This window comes from Dipodomys spectabilis, unplaced genomic scaffold (genome assembly GCF_019054845.1).
Source record: "Dipodomys spectabilis isolate Male_0828 unplaced genomic scaffold, ASM1905484v1 ptg000042l, whole genome shotgun sequence".
NCBI lineage: Eukaryota > Metazoa > Chordata > Mammalia > Rodentia > Heteromyidae > Dipodomys > Dipodomys spectabilis.
The window spans coordinates 2,830,226-2,847,302 of record NW_024870719.1 but is presented as its reverse complement, the minus strand read 5'-3'; the positions used below and the strand labels follow the sequence as shown (position 1 = coordinate 2,847,302).

The 17,077-nt window shown below is 35.9% G+C and overlaps 1 protein-coding gene across 6 annotated transcripts in view; it reads left to right on the top strand.

Moving 5' to 3' along the window:
• Positions 1 to 17,077, top strand: part of Ralgapa1 (Ral GTPase activating protein catalytic subunit alpha 1) — a 222,137-nt gene that overhangs the window by 79,070 nt on the left and 125,990 nt on the right. For 4 of the 6 annotated variants that reach the window (XM_042677921.1, XM_042677922.1, XM_042677923.1 and 1 more), the window contains exons 17-18: positions 12,862 to 14,403; positions 16,056 to 16,177. In XM_042677921.1, coding sequence (XP_042533855.1) covers positions 12,862 to 14,403; positions 16,056 to 16,177 — 1,664 coding nt within the window. The remainder of the gene's footprint in view (positions 1 to 12,861; positions 14,404 to 16,055; positions 16,178 to 17,077) is intronic. The other 2 variants (XM_042677925.1, XM_042677926.1) reach the window with 1 other exon arrangement.

The following is a 17,077-nucleotide window of genomic DNA, read 5'->3' as shown; positions in this document are numbered from 1 at the left end:
TCTAGTGTTTGGGGAAACATTTAATAAATAGATTGAACCAATAAACATATCAGGTAGTAATAGTAGTAAATTATGATGAAAAGTACAGCATGATAAAGGACTAGAGCCTGAAGGAGATCAACAGAGATCTGTTTTATCATATAAGAACAGAGACTTGAATAAAGTGAATGAGCTTAGCAGATTCCTAATAGAAAGTACATTCTGAGCCAAAAGAAAAGTCTGAAAACCCTGTGTGGTATGCTTGAGTATTTGAGGAATAGTAAAGTCACTATGGCTGAAGTGAAATGTGGAAGAAGAAAGCAAGTGAGTGTTAGGAGACCAAGTCAGTTTGTAATGATATATCCTAAAAAGTTAGAATTAAAGTCTGAGATGTAAGAAATGACCTAAGAAATGACTAAACATATAGACAAATTAAACGCTTCTAAGTATAATAATTCTTTCGGAATTAGAATAAAGGACAGATTAAAATATGGTCAGTTCATGTAATATCATATAAGAATTTTAAGTGTTCTGAAAATACTCCTTTTGTTTATGTTAGTGTGTAGGAGCTTGTGGCATTACAGCATTAACTTTAAACTTGAAAAATAAATAAGAAACATACAACTCAATTTAAAAATAGGTAAAGGATTTGAATGGACATTTCGCCATAAAAGTACACAAATGGCCAATACACACATGCTTTATATTAACCATTATTGAAATACCAATGAAAATCACAATGGAATACTACCTCTTTCTCTCTCTCTCTCTCTCTCTCTCTCTCTCTCTCTCTCTCTCTCTCTCTCTCTCTCTCACACACACACACACACACACACACACACACACACTCTCACACACTCATGAACTATTGTCCATCAGACAGATAATAACAAGTGCTGGTGATGATGTGGAAAAATTGGAGACCACATATATTACTAATGGAAATGTGAGACACTACAACTACTTTGTCAGTTTTTTGAAATACCAAACTGTTGAGCAGATTACCCAGCACTTTTCATTCCTAGGAATATACTTAAGAGGATTGAAGAGTAGCTTCATTTATTTTATAAACCAAGGTAATAATCTTCAGTTTAAAGCACAGTATCCCCTCAGAAAGTTCATGACCTTATTAGTTTGATATTTATAAACATATGGCTAATTTTAATATTGAACTAATACTAATTTACTTGGATATAGGGTATTCTAGTATAACTTCACAGCATTGCCATATAACAAGTTGCATGTCAAAGCCAAAAAGAATTTTAAATTTAGCCTTGTCTTTGAACAGGAAATAATGTAATAAAAACAGTGTTTTTGGAGATAAATTAAAAATATTACACCCTAGAACTTAAGAAGCAACAGACTGAAGTCAAGAAAAATTCCAAAAAATACTTATAACTGACTTGGAGACTTTATTTGGAGGATATACAAATTTGTTCTTTAAATCCATATTAGATTTGTTCTTGGAATTCAATTTCATTAAGAAGACTGGCTCTTAATGAATTGCCTAGATAAATTACCAAATATAGCAGAAAAATTACTTTTAGTAATAATACTGAGTTATTTGCAGTCTTTCCATTCAACAGACTTCTCAGTTCTTGGTATTGAAAACATAGCTAAAAGTGTCTGTTTTTTAAATACTGTTCCATTGTAATTGCTAATAATAAAACGCATTTTCCTGCTTTACACCAAAAATTTTACATTCAAAATGTGTGTGTTCTCTGATTTCTTTTCTTACAGCTTGCCAGTATTTGCTGTGCTGAAATGTTTTAATTTAAACTTTCCTTCCTTTGTATCTTTTAGTTTTCTCTGTTGCTGCTTTTTCTGTGACACAAGCCTTTCATTATAGTCACTCTTCTTTTTTTCCTTCCCCACTTCTTTCTTTTCCTTTTTTAAAGCCATGAGAAGCCGATCCATTGGTGAATGTGCTCTGCCATCGGCCTATATACGCAGTGCTAAAAGTGCTCCTGTTCTGATCCATACTTCCAAACCCTTCTTGCCTGATATTGTTCTCACTCCCCTTTCTGATGAGCTTTCAGGTAGTGCCACCTCTGCTAATTTCTGCATCACTTTTTTCACTGATAATCCTCTGCTTTCAAATTTTGCTTAATCAAATAAACTCTTTAGTTAATTTCTTGGGGGAGGTATGGAAAACTGGGAAATGATTGAGAAATCAACATTTTGAGTTATTTGAACTCTAATGCTATCCTTGCAGTTCATTCTGGAAGTGCTAAGTTTAGTGCTGTGCCAATGTACAATATTACTGGATATGAACAGCCAGTTTTCTCCTTTATGTTTGATTTTTTTACATAGGTGGTTAAATAGTATGAATATTGCTATTAATATTATTAGGACCTTGACTTTTAATTTGTCATTGTTTTGACTAACAATGTGGCAAGCCTTGAATAATTACTTCATCTTCTACAATAATGGAAGTAGGCAGGGACAACCAGTTTATTAGAAAAGAACATAGATATAAATGTCCTTTTGAAATAGATATGATAGTACATAAATACTTGTGAACACTTGAATTCTAAGATGCTTGAAAACCTGCTCAGCTTTCTCATTCTACTTAGGACCTTTATCCTCAGTAAGGATGGCCTGCTTAATTAACATATGCTAAAGTACATATACCTTGACTCAGTTCAGTGAGCCATTAAAAATTATATACATTCCTATATTCACAATCACCCAAACAAAATTTGGAGTTTTCATTATGCTAGTATTTCCCTACTCTATGTTGCTAACCTTCCATTCACCACCTCTGCACACACTCTAGTTTTTACTATCACCATAGATTGCTTCGTTTAGTCACTGATATTTTTTGTCTAAAACATCCATATACCATTGTCTCTTGGACAGAAGCAAACTTGTGTTTAAACTTCTTGTACACTTGCAGATCACTTTTCTTACTAGTAGTTGCCTGACATTGCCACTTTTGATGAAGTTTTGTGTTTTGTTTTGCTTTTTTTTTGCCAGTCTTGGGGCTTGAACTCAAGGCCCGAGTGCTATCCCTGAGCTTCTTTGGCTCAAGGCTAGCGCTCTACCACTTGAACCACAGCACCACTTTTGGCCTTTTCTGTGTATGTGGTACTGAGGAATCAAACCCAGGGCTTCATGCATGTGAGGCAAGCACTCTACTACTGAACTACATTCCCAGCCCTTGTTTTGCTTTTTGTTGTTGTTGTTGTTTCTTTTTTTGCTGGTCTTGAGGCTTGAACTCGGGGCCTGGGCACTGTCCCTGAGCTGCTTTTTGCTCAAGGTGAGTGCTTTCCATTTGAGCCACAGAGCCACTTCTGGCTTAAGTAGTTTATTGGAGACAAGAGTCTCACAGAGTTTCCTGCCCAGGCTTGCTTTGAACTGTGATCCTCAGAGCTCAGCCTCCTGAGGAGCAAGGATTATGGGTGTGAGCCACCAGCACCCAGCTTAATGTTTTGTTTTGTTTTTTGTTTGTTTGTTTTTTAAGCTCATCTTCATATCTTTCACTTCTTAATGGAGGGAAAGGATTTGTGAGAGAAGATATATTTGTATTAATATTGATATTTCAGGTAACATTTCTCCCATCCCTAGTTCCATTAACATCAGAGATTTTGTAAACCTACAGAGATAAGATAATTGAGAATTACTATATGTAGGTATTTAAACTTGTCTACATGACTTATGCTTAATGTTCTTTTAAAATACTGTAAATGACCGAACTTACCAAATTGACAAATAAGTACTTATTGGATATGTTTGTTTTCTAGTTTAGAATGCATTGAGATTGTCATTTTAATATAAAAATGTTCAGATATTTTAATGCTGTTTTTGAGAAGTCTTCAGTTTTAGTTTGAAGCCATAATATAGTTAGAGGCACTTTATAATTAAATTGTCATTTGGTTTTGAACTTTGATAGCAGTCGTAAGAATTTGACTCAGTCCAAACTGAGAATGCTATGGACTTATTTAATATATGAATGAATAAATTCAAACTAGTAAAACTAGGCAACTTGAATATTTTAGGGTATTACTATTTTTAAAAAGTAAGAAGATTAAAACCAGATATATTTGGAATAAATCACAAATAGTTAAAATTTAAATATAAATGATTATCATAAATCATATTAATCTTAATAGATGGCTGAAATAATACATTTTGTTACTTATGGTGCTTAGCTACTTTAGTACTTTAGTGCTCCATTTAAGCACTGTGTACCTTTCCTATGTGAGTAACATGGTTTTTGGTGGCTTATATCAAATATAATTTAGTTAAATTAGCTGGGCACTGATGGCTCACACCTGTAATCCTAGCTACTGAGGAGTCTGAGGTCTGAGAATCATGATTCAAAGCCAGCTTGGGCAGTAAAAGTCAATTAGACTCATATCTCCAAGTAACCATCAAAAATTGGATGTGACCTTGTTCAAAGTGTTAGAGCTCTAATCTTGAGCAAAAAGAGCTAAGGGACAGTACCCAGGCCCTGAGTTCAAGCCCCAAGACTGACATAATAATAATTATTGTTATTATATTTAATTAAATTGTGATTGTTATCATATTTAATTAAATTGTGAAACAAAACAATGTTTCTGTAATTCTAAATTTGTATATAGTTAATAAGAAAGTCCCAGCTTATTGTAAACCTCTTCTAGATACATTTTTTTCAACTTCAAGTTTTTAAGAATGTGTGTACTTAAGACATTTTATACAAACTATTTTTAATTTGTTTAGAAAAATGAAAATGTATTAGGATTTTGAACTTAGGGCTTCTAGTTTGCAAGACAAATTCTCTGCTATTTAAGCCATGCCCCCAGTCCTTTTGCTTAGTTACCTTTCAAATAAGGCCTTGCATTTAGGAACTATCAAGGCCATAAAAAATAGCCTGTTAATGTTTTGTGCTTGTTGGTTTTTTTTTTTAATTGTGAGAATACTGTACAGAGGAGTTACAATTACATGGGCAAAATAACGAGTACATTTCTTATCAAGCATTGTTGCCTCCTCCTTGTTTCCCCTTCCCATCTCTTCCCATACTCCCCCGACCTACCCCCATCCAATCCTCCCCCGCCCCCACCAAAGTTGTAAAGTTCGTTTTTCCACATAATGACTTGTACATCTCATTGTTGCAATGGGTCCACCTGTATCCCTAGTTAAACGATTTGGTTTTGCCTTCCCCTCCACAAATTATACCAACATCAAATACAGTGAAAGCAGGGGTTATACCGTGGGGGAGGGACATGCAAAGCAACATAGAAATCATCTTATAAATATGTTAGAAGACTTGATGGCTTTTTAATTTTTATTTTTTTTGGAGGGGGTCCGGTCATGGGCCTGAACTCTGAGCCTGGGCGCTGTTCCTCAGCTCTTCAGTTCAAGGCTATCGCTCTACCACTTGAACAACAATGCCACTTCCAGATTTTTTTTTTCTGCTTATGTGGTGCTGAGGAATCGAACCCAGGGCCTCAGACATGCAAGGCAAGCGCTCTACCACTGAGCTACCCTTCCCAGCCCCGCTTGATGGCTTTTTAAAAAAAATCTTGTAATTAAGTTCTAGGGAACAAAATATTTTAATCTTTCTACTTCTGTTGTCTTTTAAAAGTACTGTGTGTTTTTACTCTCTTATCCTAGCTAAAAGCATGTCTTGCTATATACAATCAAGGAATTGTTTTTCCCTGTTATCAATGTGCATAGGATATTCTTTTTTTTTTGGTCGGTCGTGGGCTTGAACTCTGGGCTTGGACGCTGTCCCTCGGCTCTTCAGTTCAAGACGAGCGCTCTACCACTTGAGCCACAGTGCCACAGCTGAGTGGATTATTGGAGACGAGTTTCATGGACTTTCCTGCCCAGGCTGGCTTTGAACCTCGATCGTCAGATCTCAGCCTCCTAAGTAGCTAGGATTACAGACGTGAGCCATTGGTGCCTGGCTAGGATATTCATTTTTATAGCCTTTCCACCTATGATCTGCTGGCTATAGTGTATTTCCATGTTAGACTTTCTTGTTGTTGACATAATTTAATTTTTTAAAAGGAAAAGTTCAAACTAACTTAAAATGGAGATATATGACATATTCATAAACAAAATACTGTTGTTTTCTTAATACAAAAATATGTTGAGGGCTGGGAAGATGGCTCAGTGGTAGAGTGCTTGCCTTGCATGCCTGAGGCCCTGGGTTCAATTCCTCAGCACCACATAAGCAAAAAGAAAAAAGCTGGAAGTGGTGCTGTGGCTCAAGTGGTAGAATGCTAGCCTTGAGCTGAAGAGCTGAGGGACAGGGCCCAGGCCCAGAGTTCAGGCCCCACGACTGGACCCCCCAAAAAATAAAAAATATGTTGAAACTGATGCCAGTGGGTAATGCTTACAATCCTAGCTACTCAGGAGGTTTAAAGCTAGCCCAGACTGGAAAATTGAAAATAATCTTATCTCCAATTAACCAGCAAAAGACTAAAACTGCAGATATGGCTCAAGTAGTAGAGTTCCAGCCATGAGTAGGACTATTGAACAAGAATGCAAGGTCCTGGAGTTCAAGCACCAGTATTGTCTCATCACCTTTTTACCTCTTCCACCCACCCCTCCAAGAAAACACGCACACGCGCGCACGAGCACACACGCGCACACGTGAAAAAATAGTGTATCATTGCTTCATGCCCAGAAATTAAAAGTCAAATCAATATTAGAATGGTGAAACAATTGGAAGTAGAAAATAGTTTAGCACGCTTAATCTTAGTGGTTTAAAATTACTTATTTGAGCTTGATTGTTTGCTTTTAATTAAGTCTTTTCATATGATTTTAGTAATGTAGATACTCCTTTGAATTGCCTGCAAATTAAATATTTTTAAATGATGCATAAGTTTTACTAGCGTAGATTCTCTGTGTAAACTAATATGTGATTTTATAAATTAAGAATCCATAAAAATATAACTGATTGAATATTCATGCTTGACCAAGAAAAAAATTTAATTTGAGCAAAAGATTTTGGTATTTCTGTACATAATTTCAAAACTTAAGAAATTTCTAGTCTTTTGTTAGTATTCTAGTTTCAGAGGCTGTTTCCTGGTAAAAATCAAAATTGATTTTTAATAGCAGTGATAATTTTTTGAAAAGAAGATATGCTTTCCTTCTATCAGTATTTATTAAGCTTTGTGCCATGAGAAACATATAGAAATTCTTTAGAAACGTAAATTGAAGTAAAAGGTTGTTCCTACATATGATGAACTAACATGCATACTTTAACACACAGCTGCTTTTTTTTTTTTTTTGTCTGTCCTGAGGCTTGAACTCTGTCCCTGGGCACTGTTCCTGAGCACTTTACCTCCAGGGCAGTGCTCTACCACTTTGAGCCACAATGCCACTTCCAGTTTTCTGGTGGTTAATTGGACATAAGAGTCTCATGGACTTTCCTGCCTGGGCTGGCTTTGAACCGTGATACTCAGATCTCAGCCCCTAAGTAGCTAGGGTGAGCCACCAGCATCTGAGATTTAACACACAGCTTTAAACTAGCAAAGGAAACGTTTCTTTGAAATATTCAGATGTTCTGATAAAAGCTATATTTTAATATAGAAATTTTAGTATTTTAATATTAAGTATTATTAAGAAAACCCAGAGAGGACTGGGAAGGTGGCTCAGTGGTAGAGTACTTACCTTGCTTGAGGCCCTGGGTTCAATTCCTTAGCATCACGTAAGCAGAAAAAGCCAGAAGTGGCACTGTGGCTCAAGTGGTAGAGCGCTAGCCTTGAGCTAAAAAGCTGAGAGACAGCACCCACGACCAAAAAAAGAAAACCCAGAGATAAAACTTAATATTTTTATAAAAGTGTAAGTTTTCCATGAAGCATTTTCTCATTTTCCTTGTTCAAAACACTTTTTATTTTGCTCATTAAATGATTTATGGTTCTTTAGGTTAATTTTTTTTTCTTTTTTCTTTTTGTTAATCATGGGCCTTGAACTCTGGGCCTGGGTGCTGTTACTCAGCTCTTCAGCTCAAGCCCAGAGCTCTACCATTTGAGCCACAGCACCACTTCTGGTTTTCTGGTTGTTAATTGGAGATAAGAGTCTCACAGACTTTCCTGTGGGCTGGCTTTGAACTAGGATCCTCAGATCTCAGCTTCCTGAGTAGTTAGGATTACTAATGGCATGAGCCACTGGCATCTAGCTTAGGTTAAAATATTTTAAAGAGTTCTATTTTTCACATTAGAATATAAGTAAATTGCTTTGAAGGACATTTTTATTAGATCTGATGTTGACATTTTTAGCAATAAGGAAGTTTTTCTCTGTATAATCTAATATTTGTTTTATCAAGGTTTTTATTTTTCGAGATTTTTACAGAGATAAGTAACTATTGTAGTTTCTTAACCGTTTTTACCAACTTATTTAAAAATTTTAGTTCATCAATATAAAATATTCATAATAAACTAAAAAGTGTAAGGTAGATAGCCTTGGGTAAGTCACTTGAAATAACTTCATCTATAAAAGAGTGATCACAGGACTGGGAATGTGACTTAGCTGGCAGAGTGCTTGCCTAGCATGCATGAAGCCCTGGGTTTGATTCCTCAGTATCACATAAACAGAAAAGCTGGAAGTGGCGCTGTTGCTCAAGTGGTAGAGCATTAGCCTTGAGCACAGAGAGGTTCAGGGATAGCACCCAGGCCCTGAGTTCAAGCCCTAGGACCAGCAAAACAAAACAAAAAAACTTTCGGGGCTGGGAAGGTGGCTCAGTGGTAGAGCACTTGCCTTGCATGCCTGAGGCCCTGGGTTTGATTCCTCAATACCACATAAGCAAAAAGAAAAAAACCGGAAGTGGCGCTGTGGCTCAAGTGGTAGAGCGCTAGCCTTGAGCTGAAGAGCTGAGGGACAGACAGCACCCAGGCCCAGAGTTCAGGCCCCATGTGCGGACCCCCCAGAAAAAAACAAAAACAAAAAAAACCACTTTCATTTTTGAGGATAAAAGTAGTTAATATATGTAAGGAGTTGAATAATATGCTGCACATAGAAAGTACTATATGTGCTTTAGCTATCAGCATTTAAGCAAACAGCAGTTTTCAATTAAGCAAGGTGAAAACTATGTTTGGAAAATTTTTCTTTTTTTTTTTTTTTTAGTTTAATTTTATTTTATTTGTGAACATACTGTACAGAGGGGTGGAAAATTTTTCTTAAAGTAGAACTTTTTAGTAATCTTTCCTGGCTTCTTTGGAATGGAAAAATTATGAAATATAAGTAAAGGGAACTAAAAATTAAATCTAGTGCTCTACTTTTCCTTAAGTTCATATATTTTCTGACCTTAAAACTTTAAATTGGACATGTTGAATTCTTGACTTTGAACTTTAATAAAATCCTCACTGTAAAAATTCTTTTTATAGAAAAGTTGTATAGTCTTTAATTGTGTCATTTAGGAAAACCTGGAATTCATGTTATAAACAGTATCTGTTTTCAATAATCTGTTTTCAAATCTATGGCTTTTATGATCTGTATAAGAGACATAACAAATTTGTCAAGATGCACAAATATTCATTAGACTTCTGCTTTAGTAACAGATATGTAATGAGTATAAATGCATAAATTCAAAGTCTGTAAAAAGTTTTTTGCTTTTTATTTAGAAAAATTTCTTAGTGGAATACATTGTGGAAGAAAGCCAATGTAATTTTTTAAATGTATTATATGATGAAAAAAAATTTTAGTTATTAAAACTTCAGGAGTTACTATTTGTCTATATTAGGAGTTTACACATAAATTTCAGGAATACATTAGCGTCTTATCATAATACAAACCTCCATTGATGAGAATTTGGTACAAAGTAGTCAGAGAGATGGTGATATTACTGAGATAAAATACCAACTCCTTTCCTTCATAGCATAGCTCCTGAAATACTTTGATTGACAATTCCTTTTTTATATGTCAAAACCACTTTCAGAATCTAGAGTAAAGGCACCTAAAGTTTAACACCTACTTATCTCAAGAAATTACTGTGTACTCTCCGACAAGTCACTGATTATCTGTAGATGTAAGTTTTTTTTTATTGTAATTGTTCAGTTATACTTCTATTCTGTTATTCTTTTTAAGACTATTTGTGTAGCCCATTCTGGCTTCAGTGTCTTTTCTCAGTACTTGTACTTCTGCCTTCCAAGTGCTGGGAATACAGACCTGTACTACCATGCCTACCTTGGTTCTGTTACCTTTAACATTTGCAAAACCAAGCCTAATGAGTAGTAGCAATGAATTTTTTTGTCCTCTTTTTCATTATATCTTACTGGCTTCTGGAACAATTTTTTTTTTGTAATTCCTAGGTAACCTAAAGATGATGAATCATAAACATTTAATTTTTTTTTTTATTGTGAGAATACCGTACAGAGGAGTTATAATTACATGGGCAAGATAACGAGTACATTTCTTATCAAGCATTGTTGCCTCTTCTTTGTTTCCCCTTCCCCTCCCTTCCCATACTCCCCCCCCTGCCCCCACTTGATGCTCCCCCCACCCCCCAACAAAGTTGTAAAGTTCGTTTTTCGACATAACGACTTGTACATCTCATTGTTGCAATGGGTCCACCTGTATCCGTAGTTAAACGATTTGTTTTTTTCCCCTCCCCGCCACAAATTATACCAAGATCAAATACAGTGAAAGCATGAGTTATACAGTGGGGGAAGGGCCTACAAAGCAACAAAGAAATCATCTTATAAATATGTTAGAAACAATTGCATGAAAGGAAAAAAAAAACCAAAAAAACATTTAAATACTTATCTTTGGGTTAATTCCCCTAACATCAACTTATCTGACCTTTTCTGCTTGACTCAGACATATACTAGTTATTGCAAATAAGGGAAACCATGGGACCTATGTTTCTTTGGGCCTGGCTTACTTCACTTAATATAGTTTTTGGTCATGGGGCTTGAACTCTGGGCCTGGGCGCTGTCCCTCAGTTCTTCAGCTCAAGGCAAGTGCGCTACCTCTTGTACCACAGCCACAGTGCCACTTCCAGTGTTCTGGTGGTTTATTGGAGATAAGAGTCTCATGGACTTTCCTGCCCCGGCTGGCTTTGAACCACAAACCTCAGAGCTCAGCCTCCTGAGTAGCTAGGATTATAGATGTGAGTTACCAGCTCCTGGCTTGACATTTAATTTTTAAAATTCCTCTTTGAGATTGTGTGTGTGTGTGTGTGTGTGTGTGTGTGTGTGTGTGTGTGTGTGTGTGTGTGTGTGTGTGTGTGTGTGTGTGTGTGTGTATGAGAGAAAGAGAGAGAGAGGGTCGGGTACCTGTGTGTGTGTGTGTGTGTGTGTGTGTGTGTGTGTGTGTGTGTGTGTGTGTGTGTGTGTGTATGAGAGAAAGAGAGAGAGAGAGGGTCGGGTACCTGTGGCTGCCTGTAATCCTAGCTACTCAGGAGGCTGAGATCTGAGGATCCAGGTTCTTAAGCCAGCCCTGGCAGAAAGTCCATGAGACTCTTATCTCCAATTAGCCACCAGAAAACCGGAAGTGGCGCTGTGGCTCAAGTGATAGAGCACCAGCCTTGAGCTGAAGAGCTGAGGGACCGTCCAGGCCCAGAGTTCAAGCCCCAGGACAAAAAAAAAAAAATTCCTCTTGCTGGTTGTTTTTAGGTTCATATATATTGTGAGAATTTACAATATACTTAGTATATATACTTAGTAAAAAAATTAATCATTGTCTACTTTACATACTTCATTATCATAAATGTTAGACAATAACTTGACCTCTGTAGGCCTCATTTTTGTCATCTATAAAGAATAAAATTAGATCATCTCTTAAGTTTCCATTTTGATTATAGGATCCTTTCTTAAAAGGGATGTCTCAGCCTGGTATAATGGCACACATCTTGAATCCCTGTAAAAGGGAGGCTGAGGCAGGAGGATCAAGAATTTTAGGCCAACTTGGCTCTATACTTAACCCTCTTAAAAAAAATAAAAAAGTGGACGCCAGGCATTGGTGGCTCAGGGCTGTAATCCTAGTTACTCAGAAGGTTGAGATCTGAGGATCATGGTTCAAAGCCAGTCCAGGCAGTAAAGTCTACAAGGTTCTTATCTCCAATAAATCACACACACACACACACACACACACACACACACGTGAAGCTGTGTCTCAAGTGGTAGAGCACTAGAGTTCAAGTCCAATAAATCACACACACACACACAAGTGAAGCTGTGTCTCAAGTGGTAGAGCACTAGAGTTCAAGTCCCAGGACCTGGAAGCAAACCACAAAACATGCATGTAAGAAAACAGTTTTTAGAGTTTGGTTGTTTAACAAGGCAGGTGGTGTTTTGGTATTTTTTAATAGTATATTTAAGTAATTTGTCAAAAACAAAACAAGTAGAATTTTAAAATAATATACTGGCTTCATTTGGGGGTGATGAATATATTTTAACACTGTAGTAAAGGAAAATAAGCACCTCAGTAGAACCTGACAAAGAAAACGTTAAGATAGGAAAATAGGGATTTTCATTTATAATTTGTGATCTGTTAGAAAGGTAATGAGTTGAAGAAAATATGGTGTCTCTTATCTGCTTATATGAAAGCAGAAAAATTGATGAGTCTAGTGTGCAATATTTAAAACCATTTTATATGTTCAGATATGGTTTTTTCTACTTATGTAGAAAAATTGAATAATGAATTTGAATTGCTTGACTTATTGGCACAGCTCTATCTCTAAATGCACTTCCAAATGTTTCATTGTCTCACTATCTGTTTCTGTGCATGTTAACATTTAAAATATATTTTGGTAGTTTTTTAATTCATTGACACTACATGGTTTATTCGCTTGCTCCCATTATTTAAAAAAAGATTTGTATTTTTTTTCACTGAACAAAAAAAAAATCTTGATTTATTTTTTAAAAAGGATGCTTACACTGTGGTTGAAATGAGCTTATTTTTCATATTCATATAGTTTCTACTATGTGTAATTTTTCTCTCTTACAGATATCGATGATGCTCAAATACTTCCCCGTTCAACTAGAGTCAGACATTTTTCACAGAGTGAAGACACTGGAAATGAAGTTTTTGGTGCCTTGAATGAGGAACAGCCATTGCCTCGAAGTAGCAGTACTTCTGACATCTTGGAACCATTCACAGTTGAACGAGCCAAAGGTGCAGTTCCTGTCATTGACAGTTCATCCCGTCATGCACCAAGCTTGCAGAGTTCCACAGAGGCTTCTTCAATAACTAGATCCACTGAAAGCCACATCACTGATACTCATAGTAGAGAGTCTTCTCTGGAAGTTGGTGATAGCATATATGACCATCTTTGTCACTTAATAGGTCCAGTAGAACTTGCAGATTCAGCTTTTGAACAAATCCAGTACATTGACCTTGAAGGAGATGATGATCTTCTTTCTTCCTTGAAAGAATATTTTAAGGAAAACCAGGAATATTATAGTAAAAATGAGATAGGTAAAGATACAACTTCTCAGGAAGTGATTGTTGAAGTTACCAGGGATGAAAGATCATCCTTGGATAAATTAGAATACATAGATCAGGAAATTAGATCAGAAAATTTCATGCCTTTTGTCGGGACTCCTGAAAACATACAATTTCAAAAAGAACCAAACTCAGCTGTCTTCATGAGTAATATCGTACCTATCCAGTCAGATAGTTTAACAAGAACACAAACTTCTGAAAAATCTAAGCAACTAAACATTGATGAGCAGTCATCGGATCCTAGTTCAGATAGTCCTGGTGAAAAAGAAAAAAAGAAATACCTGTATAGACAAACAGCCACAGAATTAGATGCCTGTGTAGATGCAACACTAGTTGAAAAGCTTAGGGGTGTGAAAATTAATGAAAAACTCACTGTCCCACATATAATTCATGCCAAGAAAACTACACTTAAAACACCAGTTAACCGTAGAATGCCTTATGTTTCAAATACTAGCAAGCTTTCTCCAACTAAAAGGAGCTTGTCTGAAACAGTAACTCATAGGGCCAAAATCATGAAAATTGCTGCTAAGAAACGAAACAGTGTTCATGTTACTTTCAGACCATCTACTGAATCTGTTCAGTTTTATAATCCTCTGGAAAACAAAGAGGCTCCATGGAAGATGAGACTGCGGAAGCTCAGTGGCTTTAGTAATAGTAGCAGCAGCAGCAGCACTAGCAACACCCATACCAGCTCACCTAGTGGTCCAGAGTTTGTAAAGCCTGGTGTGTACAGGCCTTTAGATACAATTACTACATCATCAGTTAGCAAAACAGCGAAGGAATCTACAGAGATTCCCACCACCATACTACAGAAAGAAGAAATTCCAGCTAACCAATTAGGTAGTCGTAGCACAGTTAGATCAGCAAATCATGAGGCAGGACTACAGCAGGGCTCCCTGGGTGGCGTTTATAAAACTGTTGTACATGCTCTTTCGAAGCCGAAGGCAAATGTTTCCCCACAGAGGCAGAACAGAATGCCACCAGAGGCTCCACTGAGGGATCTGTACAGTCATGTAATGGGCTATTTTGGAAGGAAAGCTGCAGGTGAGCACTAACAGTGTGCAGAGCGCAAAAGGAGAAAGACAGCACCAGTTTGGCTTAATGCAACTGAAGCAAGCTATAAGCAATCAAAAAGCTTTGGGATGGTCACTGCTTTCTCTCTGTTTGGTTATGCATGCGCCTTTCCCCCAGCTGTACTTTTCCCAGCATAAAATGTTTATTTAAATTACTAATTTCCCTTATAAGCCATTTAGTTAAACCTCTTTGCTGCTGAACAGGATAGGAAAAAAGATAGAATTTAACAACCTTTCAAGACTGAGTGTGTATTATGTGAGTCTTAAAATTTAAAGTTTACTGAGGAGTTCCTGTACTTTTTCTCTTGCCTCACTATAGTTTATATTTTAAAGAGCACTAGCTATATTTAGTATTTAATTGAAATCATGTATTTTTTAGTGCTGACTTAATTTGGTTTTGTATTTTTTCTTGGTAGAAAATTATTTTGAATTCTAACCAGCAATTAAGGTTCTATAACCAGTCCCAGCTTTCAAAGTAGATTTAGTCACATTTCATTTAAATCATTTATAAAATCTTGTGGGTTTTTAGTTTTGCATTCATTCATAGCAGAATGCAAGTTACGTCCTTGAAATACTTTGATGTTTTAAATGTGAATAAAGGTTTCATAGACAGATAGCAGTAATAAAGTAAGACTATGGTAACTGTTTTATCTTGTCAAAGGTAAACAAACTAACTTTACAAATACAGAAAATTAACTTTCAGCAGTAAGGTAGGTTTTGATTTTATTTTAACATGGTTTTGTTGGCATGATTAACCAATGCTGAATAGTGCATCTTGCATCGAGCCATTAATGCCACCTGAGGGCAGTATTTGGCAGCTTAGCAAAGCCTGGCCAGTAATATAAAGATAATGGTATTTCACAGTGAACTTCTGACCAGTGTATTTTTTAAAGCTGAAATGCTTTATAGTTTTATTAGAAGCATAAACAATTCTGAACTTATTTATATTACAGAGAAACCAACTTTTCAACAGCATAGTAGTGAAAATAAAAAATCTTGTTTTCTATAAGTTAGTTTCTCAAGTTAAAATATTCTTGTTAAAATAAATCATAATGTTATAAAAAACCAAAATGCCTATTTTGATTGATCTTTAAAAATTATAAAATATTTTTGTCAAAGCATTTAGATTAGATTTTATAGTGGATAGAAGCAATAATATATCCTAATTGTAGAATTGTTCTTATAAATATCCAAACTTTATGCATTTGTATCTCACTAAGATTTATATAGGCTGAAAGAACATTTTACTCTAGTATGCTTTGGGGAAAACAGGAAACTTACACATTTTAAAGGCTCTAAATCGAAGCATACAGGCAGTAGGAAAAAGAAATATACCAATTTCTTTATAGGCAATATTAACCTGACTTCATCCAGTGCTTATCTGTAAGCTTTCTTGCTATTCAAGGTTATACTGAAGATTGACTAACATCTGCTTAGTTAAATAAAGTAAATATCAATTTACTAATTCTTACAGTTAAACCTAAAAGGAGGGAAATTATTCATAAGTGCATGTTTGGCAAATAATTGGTATGGCAGAGGTACTTTGGGGTTATTTTTTGTTTCAAATTTAGAATGTGAACTTAAAGTGTTCCTTATTATATATAGTTATTTATTTACTTTTAGTCAGTAAAGAGGACATGAGCCCCAAACTGCCTCCTCTTAATAGTGATATTGGCAGCAGTGCTAATGTGCCTGATCTGATGGATGAGTTTATAGCAGAACGACTTCGAAGTGGTAATGCCTCGGTAAGTTGATTTTCTTTGTTTGGTTTTTATAATATTTTACATTCAAAGACATAAAACAAACAGACTAACAGTATTCACTAAAGAAAGATTGAAATGCTTATTTGCTCAAGTAGCTATATTCTGCCTTCCTAGTTCCCCTCTATATTTTTCATCTTTCTGCATAGTGTCCTTAGTGACACTAATAGAAAAGGTTACAATGGAGTTACCTGGTAAGCTACCATATATTATATTGAATGTTAAATATCAGAATGAAAATAGAAGATTTGTATCCCAAATAATGCTAAAAGTCCATACTCCATTTGAATTTCACATTGTTCTGTAACTGTCACGTTGTTTTGGTTTTAGGTTTTTTTTTTCTGTTGAAGTCATGTACAGTCAGTATCAAATGACATTTGTCATTATTCTTTCTTCTTTCACTATTTCTTCTCTTGAGTCTTTTTCCACTTACTTACTCTAGAGTTAGCTTATATTCACTCCATGAATACCAACCAGTAAGGCTTAAGAATTTCATGTCCAACACTAATATTTGGGATTTTTTAATTTTTTAATTTTTTATTTTTGCCAGTCGTGGGCTTGAACTCTGGGCCTGGGCACTGTCCCTCAGCTCTTTAGGTCAAGGCTAGTGCTGTACCACTTGAGCTACAGTGCCACTTCCTTTTTTTCTGCTTATGTGGTGCTGGAGAATTGAACCCAGGGCCTCATGCATGCAAGGCAAGCACGCTATCACTGAGCCACCTTGCAGCCCCATATTTGGGATTTTTGTTTTCAGTAGACCAACAATAGTTTAGGCACCAGTTCCATACTGTTAACAGGTTGCATAGATTGCTGAGTGAGTGTGTTTCTCTTTTCTCCTTGTGAGACACCACAATTGCCTCATTTATTGTACTGATAATCTTGGAA